Source organism: Bison bison, unplaced genomic scaffold (assembly GCF_000754665.1).
Source record: "Bison bison bison isolate TAMUID 2011002044 unplaced genomic scaffold, Bison_UMD1.0 scf7180017864456, whole genome shotgun sequence".
In the NCBI taxonomy this organism is placed as follows: domain Eukaryota; kingdom Metazoa; phylum Chordata; class Mammalia; order Artiodactyla; family Bovidae; genus Bison; species Bison bison.
In genome coordinates this window covers 5,654,516-5,668,013 of record NW_011495018.1, presented here as the reverse complement: position 1 = coordinate 5,668,013, position 13,498 = coordinate 5,654,516, and the positions used below count along the sequence as shown (strand labels likewise).

The following is a 13,498-nucleotide window of genomic DNA, read 5'->3' as shown; positions in this document are numbered from 1 at the left end:
AAAAAAAAAACGAATATAAAAGTCTCATCTTGTTAATTTTGGCCCATTTATCCAAACCGCTGAAATCTCCATAATCTAGATTCCGCCACGCAGAGCGCAGTGACCCCGAACCAGCTTTGCATTGCCAAGAAACGTGCCCAGCACACCTATTGTGTCTTCACAGCGATGGGCTGACAATTGTTGGGCCAGGATGAGGCCGTGTACACAGCCCGAAGGCCGCTGACAGCTATCTCAGTCCAGCTGTCCAGCACGATTTGGTTCAACCTGAACAACGGATGGATATCCTTTGGTGGTTATTCAGCCAAACGCGAATCCCCTCAGTCCTACCAGGCACTACCTGCCTTTTTCTACCCTACAGAGTGATATTCTGAGATACTCTCTGATAAATGACTTCTCAAATATTCATGCCCAGGCTTGGCAAATTGAAAGCGCTCCTTTCTGCAACTGTTTCAGAGTGAGTATTAATTAGAGCTGCTCCTTAAGAGATATCTGGAACTATTCAGATAGAAGAAAAGTCAATGCCAAAGTTCTGCTAGCTCAGCAACACCCCACGTATAGATCAAGTGGCCGTGGACTTCCTCAGGCAACTGCCTTCACTCACTGGCGGACGGGGATTGGAAACAGAAAGCTCGGTGGGTCTGAGATACGCAGGGGGTGTGATCTACCGCCATCAGTTTCCATTATCCTAAACTGGAAAAGCGCATATCTAAGCTGGCCCACCTGTCCAATAAAGCATTTTGATCAAAGATGCAGATGCACAGAGCACCTGTTTGAGGAATGGCCTGGGTGTCCATGGGGATCCAGCAGAGTTATGGAACTTCACAAAGTGGGTCCCCGCCGTTCTAGAGGCAGACAGCAACATTGTGAAAAATGCTTCTCCGGGGAAGCTTTGAGTTTCTTTAAACATTCAATTATAGCTCTACAAACACAGATTTGAAATGAACAGCATCTGATCTTTGCACAAATTAGAGATGCTAGAAGGAAAGTAAAATAGATTCTCCTAACAATCAAGTAATACAAATCAGCCCTGGTTCATGAAAAAATCAGTTTATACCAAGTCTGGGAGTGGGGTTACTTAGGTGACTCCCTTTTCGCATTTATTTTAGATGATGACTTTTATGATTGGAGGCACTGAGGGAACTTTATTTTGGTTCTGATTTTTAAGCAGGTTTTTAATTAAAATAGATTTCTGGATATAGTCCATGGGTACAAGTTTTAAGCCCCGGGAAAGCTGCCGGAGGCCTTGCTAACATCCACTGTTTCCTTTTGCTGAATAGGAAACACTTTAACATTCCTCATTACAACCATTTTCAAGTTTTTACAGAAGCTTTTTTCATTCAAATTAAAACATTTTCCTAATGTTAAGGATAATTTCTTGTAAAATATTGAGAAAGTAAATGTCCAAATCTTTCTGGCATTCATGGACACAAGTGTAACCTTAAGATAGAAACTGAATATCATGTAAAGTAACAGGCTGTTCACACTGACTATATTATAAACAGTTTTTACATTAATAAAAATCTCCATTATCTTTAGCTGTACAGCTGCATAGTGCTCTATTTCATAGCTGAGTCATGACTTATTTAATCAATCTCCTATGGACATACTTTTAGGTAGAACATTCTGCAATGAATATCCTTAGACCCGGGCTGACTCCCCACTGTGGGCTCTGAAGCAGGGTACCGACCAGGCTCCTTCTGATTGGTCAGGCTCTATGTTCTGTTGGTTGTGAAAATTTACATTTATTTTGCTTTCTTGCACATTTATCTCTGCTTCATTTGGATAAATTCTTCATTTGGATCTATTGGGCCAAAGGCCATGTAAATTAAAAATTCTACTTTACACTGGATGGTTGATCATCTTCTGGGCCTGACAAATAGCCATAACATACATGCATTTCGTTCTATCTGTAACTCTGCAGAATATTTTTGGTATTCCTCATTTCAACAGTGAAGTTCTTATGAGACAGGCATGCCACTTTTTTCAAAAAATTTGTTATACTGAAATATTTGGAGGGAAGTGGATTATTAATAAAATAGTCACATTCCCATGCTTTAGTTTTGAAAACGCTATTCTTAACAAAATGAAATTTCCACAGTTAGTATAAGTAGTGTAATTAAAATCAAGCTATACAATGTCATGTGTGCTAAGTCGCTTCAGTGTCCAACTCTCTGTGACCCTATGGACGGTAGCCTACCAGGCTCCTCTGAACACAGGATTCTCCAGGCAAGAATACTGGAGTGGGTTGCCATGGCCTCTTCCAGGGGATCTTCCTGACCCAGAGACTGAACCTGCATCTCTTACGTCTCCTGCATTGGCAGGCAGCTTCTTTCCCCTAGCGCCGTGGGAAGCCCTATACAATGGCAGAGGGGCACAAACGCTATCTCCATACACTCTTCTAAACGAACTTTGACAGTGAAGTTGGGAAAAGAAATAAATCAAGAAGAGAAAGTTTTATGTTGACAGCTTTTCTAATTCTGAGATTATCTTCTGATAGGCCCAGGCTTGGCAGTGGGCAAATTAAGGCACCTCTAAAACGTTCTTTTATACAAATTAGCCACTGTGTAGTTGTCAGCATGGACTATCGTACCCACCTTAATGGAAGGTAAGTCATTTTCGAAGGGAACCAAGAAGAAGAACCAAGAAGAAGACTATCAAGTCACTTTACAGACTCAGAACCAGATGGGCTGTAAGAAATGCATTCCTATATGGGAAAGGACTTCCATTAGAAAGCTAAATGAAGAAGAATATCAGATTACACACAGACTACGATATCAAAGAGGCAGAGACTCATTTATAAGAAAAAAAATTCTATGCAAACATTCACCAAAGTACTACCCAGGGCTGTGCTTGGTAGTAGAAGTATTTTGGGGGGTTGGGGAAGCTCTTGATTTTTTTCCCCCTATGCTGCTGCTGCTGCTAAGTCGCTTCAGTCGTGTCCGACTCTGTGCGACCCCATAGACGGCAGCCCACCAGGCTTCCCTGTCCCTGGGATTCTCCAGGCAAGAACACTGGAGTGGGTTGCCATTTCCTTCTCCAATGCATGAAAGTGAAAAGTGAAAGTGAAGTTGCTGTCGTGTCCGACTCTAGCGACCCCATGGACTGCAGCCTACCAGGCTCCTCCATCCATGGGATTTTCCAGGCAAAAGTACTGGAGTGGGGTGCCGTTGCCTTCAATTTTTTTGCATTGGATACATACTCCTTTTAGAGCGAAAACTAACTTGAGGTTTATATTGAGTCAATTTCCATTCCTCTATCTGCAGCCCTAAAATCATGCAAAGGTGCAGGCTCAGTCTCACTCTTGCCACTGACCACATTCCTCCACCAGGCTAATAATAGTTGCAACAAAGACACTTCCCAAATCCAGCTGCCAATCCTAAAACCCCATCAAGGTATACATCACCACCAAAAGCCTGATTTTCTTTTGCTCTTTCAAGGAATACCTAGCTCTGTCCACTGTGATATTTTCAAAACCACATCCAAAGAGTAGGGACACAAATTAAAACGTCCTATGATATTCTTATATGAAAAAAAGAGCATGACAGTAATTTGCTAAGAGAGACATACCAAAAGCAATATTCGGGTTTCCACTCAACCCTCTGATTATCCAAGATGTGTGGCTGAACTTCTTTATTAAGATGACCAAGTCACAAGAAAAGCTAAAAACTCATCATGTACTACTGCTCACAAAATGCCAAGAGGCAGGCTGTACATCCCAAGAAGCAGGCTATGCTATTCTACATATATTCATTTGAAACACATGTATTTGTAATATATATTCACCTGCACTTCAAAATTTATCTGTTTGTTTATTATTGCTGTGGGCCACAGTGTCAGATACTGAATGTGAGAACTGGCCATTCGTGAACCCGTTCATCCGATTTGCTAAGGACCCTCAAACCGAAGCACCAATGTAAGGAAGTGATCTCACTCATTTACACAGAGATGCTGAGTCAGATTTCCGTGACGCAATATCTCTGGCAGAACTCGTTGCAACGAAGCTGTCTTACCTATACCGTCATTTCTACGAAAAATCAGCATTTCACCAAAGGGTAAGAAATGGGAACCAGTCACTCTGGAAGTGAGAAACTCCCACTTTGGATCAAGCAAGACTTGGGAACTTGGTTTATCTCTTTAAATACAGATTGCTTAGTAGGGGAGCTTGATTCTTCTTTGGTACTCATCAAATAGGATAGTAGAGGGTCCTTTAGACCTGAGGAGCCCATGGAGAGAGCCACAGGCTGTAAAGGGTGACAGAAGATGAGTTGTGGTTTTCACTTGTGCCCTGAGGCAGCCATGGTTTTCTCCAGGGAAGGCACACAAAATATGTAATGACGTCCATGTGCTGCAAAAAAATAATATAATACCACTTTCTGGAAATTTATGTAATTTTGCAAAAAAAAGGGCCAAATTTTTAAATAAAAAGATAAAATAAATATTTCATAACACTGGAGACAAGCTCTGAAAGATAAAATAAACTCTTGGTATTTCCCAAGGAAAAAAAAGAGCTTCAACCCATTTGAAGTTGTTTCTCCTTATATAACCCAGAAATTGCCAAAAGTCAACTAATTATGGAACAGTTATTGGAACAGAACAGAGGATGCTTAAATTCTATCCTTGAAAAATCAGGCTCTGACAAAGGAAACATCAGAACTATGAGAAAAACCTGCTGAGCTAGAAAGTTCTTTTTCAGAGTGATAAAATTCTTTATTTTTCCACTGGATCATTTTTTGAAGCTAATTCCAGCCTCAAATCTGAATCTGGATTATAAATCCACGCATTCAGTTCTGCGTCTCTAAATGCCAACCTCAATTACACAGCACTTTCCAGTCTCCATGTCGAAACTTTCTCCCGTCAGGCCATAAACATGAATTAACCCGACTTACTCATTTCTTTCCAGGTTCACGATCAGCTCTTTGTTTGTCAGTTGTATTCGAAAATTCAACACTCCTGGGTGATTCTGAAAGATAAATAAGAGAAATCAGTTGAAAATCATTTCACTTTGGCATGCCAATATCTGAATATTCTCTGTAGACATAGTCAATGGAGAGAGAGAAAAGTACATTTCTTCCTGGGACCATTCTGAGACCTTGAGTAGAGGAGACCAAACCACCAGGATGAGAGTCTGGAAAACGCATCACTCTCCCAGATGGTAAGGACACGCCCGGAATTCCTGGCCTCTGTTCACCTTTCCGTGGGCCACATACGCTTGGGGTCCTTCTTGACTCATAACTTGTTCCTTTCTTGGTTTCTCTGTTTCCAGCAAAGACACTTTCATTTTCCCCAACTGTTCATGTCAGAAATGTGAAGTCTGTCTCCCTCAACAGCTTCATCCAATCTGTGAAAAGGTCCTATCGAGTCACCCTCCAAAGCACAATTCCTGTTGTCTAGGTCAGATATCTCCACACCCTGCTCTGGTTCACACCTCTTGGGTGCTGCAAAACCCTCTACCCGAGTCCCTCCACACCTACCTGAGCTTTCCTCCCATCCACTCCCCAGAGGCAGGGCGAGGATATTTGAAAAATCACAGGCTCATCCATCTACCCTTATGGATGACAGTACATTGACATCCCAGCACACTGATGTTAATATGCCAATTTTTTTCCAAAAAATTTACTTACTCATAGTTGATATAAAATATTATATAAGTTACAGGTGTACAACATAGTGGTTCACAATTTTTAAAGGTTATATTCCGTTTATAGTTATTGTAAAAATACTGGTATATTCTCTATCCTTGTAGCTTATACTATACCTAATAGTTTGTACGTTAATTCCCTTTCCCTATATGGCCTCTCCCCATTCCCTCTCCCCACTGCAAACCACCAATTTGTTTTCTGTATCTATGAGTCTGCTCTTTTTTGTCTGTATTCACTAACTTGTTGTATTTTTTAGATTCCGTATATAAGTGATATCATTACCCTCCAAATCCATCCATGTTGCTGCAAATAGCAAAATTTTCATTCCTTGTTATGACCAAGTAGTATTCCATTGGGTATATCCATCCATTCTCCCCTCATCTATTGATGGACACTTAGGTTGCTCTCATATCTTGCCTTTGTAAGTAATGCTGCTATAACATTGGAGTGCATCTACCTTTTTGAATTTGTGTTTTTGTTTTTTTGGGGGGTGGTATATGCCCAGGAGTGGAACTGCTGGGCCAGATGGTAACTCTCCTTTTAGGTTTTGAGAAACCTCCATACTGTTCAGTTTTTCACACTGAACATGCCGACCCTTTCACATGGCCCACAGTGCCTGCATGGCCTGGCCCTCCCTGTCCTCCACACACGCCTGCATTGCTCTCCTCCTGGCTCACCCAGCTCCAGCCCCACTGGCTTTGCCAGCTCCTCCAACACACCAGGCTGCTTGGCAGCTCTGAGGCAACATTCCCTCTGCCTGGAATGCTTTCTCCCAACTACCCAGGATCAACTTAAATATCAATGACCCGAAGAAGCATTACCCCACTCCCCAGTCTAATGACACTCACCTCCCCCCAGGTATTCTTTCTCCCAGTCTCCTGCTCCTTCCCTCCCTGGAAGGAAGAACTCCCTTCCTACTCATTACAACTCCGTATGTTGATTTGTGGGTCCCCCTGTTTATTTTGTCCCTTTTGTTGTTTGTTGTTCAGTCACTCAGTCGTGTCCGACTCATTGATAGTCCATGGACTGCAGCATGCCTGGCTTCCCTGTGCTTCACTGTCTCCTAGCGTTTGCTCAAATCCATGGCCATTGAGTTGTTGATGCCATGCAACCATCTCGTCCGCTGTCCCCTTCCTTATCCTCCACGGTGCCAGACAAATAACAGAAGCTCAGTTAACATTGGTGAAGAAAAGAATGAGTGAATGAATAGGGCAAACAGCTCTACATCTTCTCCCTCTTGCTAGGCAGACACCTTCCTCCACCTCGCTTCTGGGTCCCAAGAAACCCTGGTCTGTGCTTGTCAGTCTGTCAGTGGGGGGCAGGCATCTATATTCACTGCTCTGTCCCAGAAATCCCAACGAGCTCCTTGCCCCTCCTGGAGAGCACAACCATGGGGTACTGTCCCTGAACCCACACCCTTATCCCAGATTAGCCTCCATATAAACCAGGCTGGCTGAACATGCCACATCCCTCTCGATGAGCCCAAGTCAATGATGCAGCATCCTCGCCCAAGTCAAAATCGATTTGCCATCCCATAGTTATTCTACAAAGCCTCTTCCTTGCTTCCTTGCCTATTACATCCTCAGTGATTCTGGGGACCGGCAGTCAAATTCCAACTCCCTCTGCCCCTCCCCAGCTAACATGTTTCAATTGGAGGCATCACGTGTCCATTAGGCATTTCTAAAATGTTTAATGTTGATTTGGAAAAGTGAATGCTGTGCTTTCATTCTGATGAGGTGGAGAGAGAGCTCACCCAGCACGACCGCGCCCTGACTCAGCTCACCGTAGTTGCTGTACTCAGCTCAGGCCAGGCCGTACTGCCCGCTGTCCAGGCAGATGGGAGGAGGGCAGAGCATGAGTTAACTCACAAATGATGCGACCAAGGCAAAGAAGAAGTGGAGCCGCTCAGTCGTGTCTGACTTGTTGTGACCCCATGGATTGTACCCGCCAGCTTCCTCTGTCCAGGGAATTCTTTAGGCAAGAATACTAGAGTGGGTTGCCATTTCATTCTCCAGGGGATCTTACCAACCCAGGGATTGAACCTGGATCTCCCGCATTGCGGGCAGATTCTTTACCATCTGAGCCACAAGGGAAGCAGCCAATGTAAGGAAGGACCAAATGCCATCATAGCCCACTGAGGAAATGAAGGCTGCTTAGCAACTTAAAAAGATCACAGTGGAGGAGAGATGTGTCAGGACAGAACTGACAACATGAACTCAAGATCACCAGCTCCTCCCAGGTGGCCTTGCTCTGGTGCTTCAGGTGAAATTTCAATCTTGTTCAAACATCATCACCCACATTAATACTGCTGCTGACTTCAGTGTATTGGTTTTGCCTGCCTTTATAAGTTCTTCTGGATTCATGCTTCAATAAGAGGAGAATAAGTTTAGACATAATTCTCTAACATCCCATATTTGAAAGACACTATTATAATTATTATAATATTATTCAATAAGAATATTGAATAATAAGGCCAAAGGAGATGGGGGCAGCAGAGGATGAGATGGTTAGATAGCATCCCCAACTCAATGGACATGAATTTGAGCAAACTCCAGGAGACAGTGGGCAGAGGAGCCTGGCATGCTGCAGTCCATGGGATTGCAAAGAGTCAGACACCATTTAGCAACTGAATGACAAAATTATAACTCCAGAGTTCAAGGGACTTTTTTACAAGACAGCATTTCAGCTTGTCTATGAAGAATCACATGCTATTTATGTTTTAAGAGATAAATGGATTGTATTAATGAGTTCCAGTAACTAACATTAAAATAATGAGTTAAGATGAAACAAAATTGAAATAGAACCCACAACAGAAGGTCACATGAGTTTTGGGGAAATATTATAACTTGAATTAACTAATGCCATATAATCAGGGAGAGCCACAAAGGGTGAGGCATTATTCACTCTATTTTAGGGCAGCCCTTGGAATGTCTTTTTGTAACTTCCCATATCTAATATGGTAACCATTAGCCACATACGGCCACTTAAATGTAACTTAATTAAAGTGATATCAAAATTAAAAATCAGTTCATCAGTCACACGGGACACATTTCAAGGCTCTAAAGGAACACGGAGCTACTGGTTATCCCTGCTAGACAGCTCAGATGTGGGACATGTCATTTTCACAGGGTTCACAGAAATTTCTGTCTTTACTGCGCACCCCTGAGTCAGTAATAAAGACGTGAAACTTGCATCATCCAATAGCTGCCCAAGTACTACACTGTTTTGAATACTGGTGCCTTCGGGGGATAAAACTAAATGCCAGCATAAGTTTTTTTTGTTTTAAAGAAAGCTCTTCTCAATTAATTGATGGATGACATTATTTTTTAAGTAGTTACTTAAGCTTGAGAGTTAAACTGCTGGATATTCATATACATAAAATACTTAAGTATAATATCTGGGTTTAAACAGATCTTGTTTTTTTTTTAAATAATTGTATTTATTTGTTTATTTCTGACTGTGCTGGGTCTTGCTTGCTGTGCGGGCTTTTTTCCAGCTTGGGTGAATGGGGCTACTCCCTGTTTGCAGTGCGTGGGTTTCTCACCACGGTGATTTCTCCCGTGGCACAGGCTGTAGGGTGCCTGGGGCTTCAGCAGTTGCTACACATGGGCTCCGCAGGTGCCACTCCCGAGCTTTAGTACACGGGCTCGATAGCTGTGCACAGGCCTAGCTGCTCCGCGGCATGAGGGATCTTCCCGGAGCAGGGATAAAATCCGTGTCTCCTGAACTGGCAGGTGGACTTTCTACCACTGAGCCACCACGGAAGCCCAGATCTTACTTTTTATGGATTTATCCTAATGACGAAACAAACATCAGTGATCTAGTGAAACCATACTTCCTACTTGCTATATTTTGATAATCCCTGGTGTTTCTAAGAATTGTATGGATTTCTGAGTGTTCGCTGAACTTTTAAACTCACTATTCCTAAACACGCATAACTTCCTTTGACTTTAATACAGCAGACAAAAAAGTGTTTCTCAGCCTGGATTTGCTTTCGAGTCTGCCACAAGAACTTCTACCTAAATTTACCCATACTTCCTGACACTGGGATTTAATTACAAACACATACAGAGAGTTCTCTCCAAGGTCTACAGCATGTACTCATTAATTATATCTTAGAAAAACAAGATCATTAATTACATTTGCAATAAAATAGCAGAACAAAAATACATCTCAATGTTCTATCGAGATGTTTCTGAACAGCATGTTTGTCTATTTTATATATATATGTGAAAATAATTATTTTAATTACAAATTGTGTTTGCCTAAGATATGGACATACATCACTACTTTATATTTTTCTCACACATTATTATTCTAAAGACAAATACTGACAATTACATTTGTGAATAAAAATTAAATATTTGGAGCACCCTTTTTACTCCCTGAAAAATTCAGCTAGATTAAACACAAACATTTGTACTAATTCCACATAAAGTCCCTACAGGAGCTGTTAGAATGTTGCAATGTCAACATATTTCAAATGAATACATTTTCCCCCAGGGAGGTAGAAAGAGCTTTATCTGTATAAAGCTAGTTTTAGTTGAGACCTGATTGGTATAGGCAAATTCAATGGAGAAGCTAAACAGAGAGCTATTTTAACTCAAAACCACTCCTTGCCAAAGATTTTTTTAGTCTAAAAGCATGTATTCATCCCATTTTCTTTTGATTTTTAGACATAGGAGATGATGAACTAGTACTGCTTAAATACAGCATTCATTTTTAAAAATGACATATTGATTGCCCTAATGAAATCATGTCTTTTATTGAATGCTTGAAGAACTGCATTTGCTGAATAAAACAATTAAATGCTTATCACTATGCTAGAAATGTCTTGATAGTCATTATAATTCTATTTTTTAATTGGGGAAAAGTATATCCAAAAGAATATATAAAACATACAATTTATATAAAAGTGTAATTTAAAAAACAACAATAAAATAATCATCAAGGTATCTACCACCCAACTGAAAAGTCAAAATATTTCCAGAATCCTAGAAGCCACCCTGTATTCATTTGCTAAGGCTGCCAAGACAAAGTATCTCAGACTGGGTAGATTAACTAACAAAAATTCATTTGTGTGCAGTTCTGGAAGCTAGAAGCCCACGATCAAGTGCATATGTAGTTTCTTCTGAGGCTGCTCTCCTTGTAAGTTCCTCGTGGAAATGAGTTTAGGCTGGCTCTCCCAGATGGCTTGCCCAGGCAGGTCTACAAAGTAAAGCTCTGGCTGGACCCCACTGCCTGTCACTGGGACCCTCATCTGCTCTGTACTTTTTCTGAAGTCTCCCACAGTGCACTTTTCCAGCACATCCCTCTTACCTGGAAATATAAACACACATTTTAAAAGTGATTTTTAAAAATTAGCTATAGTATTTTTCTTCTCATTATTATTCACTGGGTTGCCTTTATTTGTTTAGTCCTTGCTAATTACATTTTTATTCACAATAACCTCTTAAATGATATCCTACAGCAATGTAAATTATTTTCTCTGCTATGTGTTACTTATGAGCAATATTATAACACCAATAAAGGGATCTTAAAAATGATCTAATTTCACATTTTACTCAAAAATGTTAGGCTGCCATTCTTTAATTTGTGTAACTGGGGGCTCACCTAAACCTGGATTTAAATTGTTTCACCCTTGATGGCTACAAAATATCCCAAGTCAACAAAGGTATATTTTTATGGATGGGGGAATGCTTATGAATTTTTTTTTTTTTGCCTTCTGATTAATGGAATGATACACTGCCCCATCTTCTTAATGTTTCTATGTCTTTAAATAATAGCCAATTTCAATGACTTAGAAAAATCTTAACCTGACCATAAAGTGGAAATAAGGTGAGTGAGCCTGCAGAAAGGAAGGGAACTGCATTAAAAATCAGAAGTGGGGACCACAGCCAAATACACACCCATCACCACATCTAGGTTATCCTTGCAAGGACGATAATCAGTCAGAGCCAAAGTCATTTATCTCACCATTGATACCAGAAGCTCAGAGGAACCTAATTTTTCAAGCAGAACAAAATATTAAAATATTGTATTCCAGGGACTCTGAAATAACTAGATCCCTCCCTGGCACTAAATAAATGCTTCAGGCTGCAAGCCTGGCACTCACAGGGCACGGGGGAGTCATTTATTGCTATGAATATTTAGAGGCAATCTTGATTACCACTTTAATATTAGTGCAGTGGTTCCATAGTCAGGAAGATATGAGCAGCATGGAACTGAGAGAGGACAAAATTGAATTAGCTGGAGAATAACACAGTAAGGATGAGGGCACTGCAGCACCGTAATGGGCGTTCCTGGCTTGGAGACTTTTAGTTATTATGTAAATGATGATAATGTTTATTCATGAGTTATTGATACTTTTCTCTGATGGGAAAAGGACATTAGCAAACCTCTTGTTAAAATGTGCAGAATAGCACATGTTATCCTCAGGTAAGAAGTGCTTTTAAAAGATATGGAATGTAGCTTGAAGCTGTTTGTGTGTTAAAATGTGAGGTTATTTTCTGCACTGTTTTTTTCTTACTGTATTTCTCTGCACAAAGGGTTCACAGGTTTCCAGCCCACTTCTCCCTTCCCACCAAAAAAAACACAACCACTTGGTCTTCGGCATGTGCGATGTTCTTATTTCAAGTTCTTTATGCTGTTGCTACTGGTGGGACACTAAGGCTTAAATTTGCAGCACTTCAGATTTCCATTTTTGACTATTCTAGCCAGTGCATAGAATAAATATGCACTGAAGAAATAGAGATCAATGCAAAGAAATAGATCGATGCAAAGAAATGGAGATCAATGCAAAGAAATAGATCAATAAATATGCACTCTATTGAAGAAATAGAGGTCAATGTAAAGAAATAGAGGAAAATAATAGAATGCGAAAGACTGGAGATATCTTCAAGAAAATTAGAGATACCAAGGGAACATTTCATGAAAATATTGGCATGGAAGAAATGGTACAGACCTAACAGAAGCAGAAGATATTAAGAAGAGGTGGCAAGAACACAGAGAAGAACTATACAGAAAAGATCTTAGTGACCCAGACAACCATGATGGTGTGATCACTCACCTAGAGCCAGACAGCCTGGAATGCGAAGTCAAGTGGGCATTAAGAAGCATCACTACAAACAAAACTAGTGGAGGTGATGGAATTCCAGCTGAGCTATTTCAAATCTTAAAAGACGATGCTGTTAAAATGTTGCACTCAATATGCCAGCAAATTTGGAAAACTCAGCAGTGGCCACAGGACTGGAAAAGGTGTTTTCATTCCAATCCCAAAGAAAGGCAATGCCAAAGAACCTTCAAACTACCGCACAATTGCACTCATCTCCCATGCTAGCAAAGTAATGTTCAAAAGTCTCCAAGTGAGGTTTCAACAGTACGTGAACTGAGAACTTCCAGATGTTCAAACTGTATTTAGAAAAGGCAGAGGAATCAGAGATAAATTGCCAACATCTGTTGGATCATAGAAAAAGCAAGAGAATTCAGAAAAACATCGGCCTCTGCTTCATTGACTATGTTAAAGCCTTTGACTGTGTGGATCATAACAAACTGTAGAAAATTCTTAAAGAGATGGGAATCCCAGACCGTGTTACCTGCCTCCTGAGAAATCTATATACAGGTCAAGAAGCAACAGTTAGAACTGGACATAGAACAACAGACTGGTTCCAAGTTGGGAAAGGAGTATATCAAGGCTGTATATTGACACCCTGCTTATTTAACTTATATGCAGAGTGGTGGTGGTGGTTTAGTTACTAAGTCATGTCTGACTCTTGAGACCCCATGGACTGTAGCCTGTCAGGCTCCTCTGTCCATGGGATTCTCCAGACAAGAATAATGGAATTGCTATTTCCTTCTCC

At 40.9% G+C, this 13,498-nt stretch overlaps 1 protein-coding gene across 1 annotated transcript in view; it reads right to left on the bottom strand.

Moving 5' to 3' along the window:
• The window catches only part of ADAM12 (ADAM metallopeptidase domain 12), a 360,531-nt gene that overhangs the window by 277,210 nt on the left and 69,823 nt on the right, over positions 1-13,498 (bottom strand). Inside the window, exon 3 of the mRNA XM_010859570.1 lies at positions 4,887-4,960. Within this exon, the coding sequence (XP_010857872.1) occupies positions 4,887-4,960 (74 nt within the window). The remainder of the gene's footprint in view (positions 1-4,886; positions 4,961-13,498) is intronic.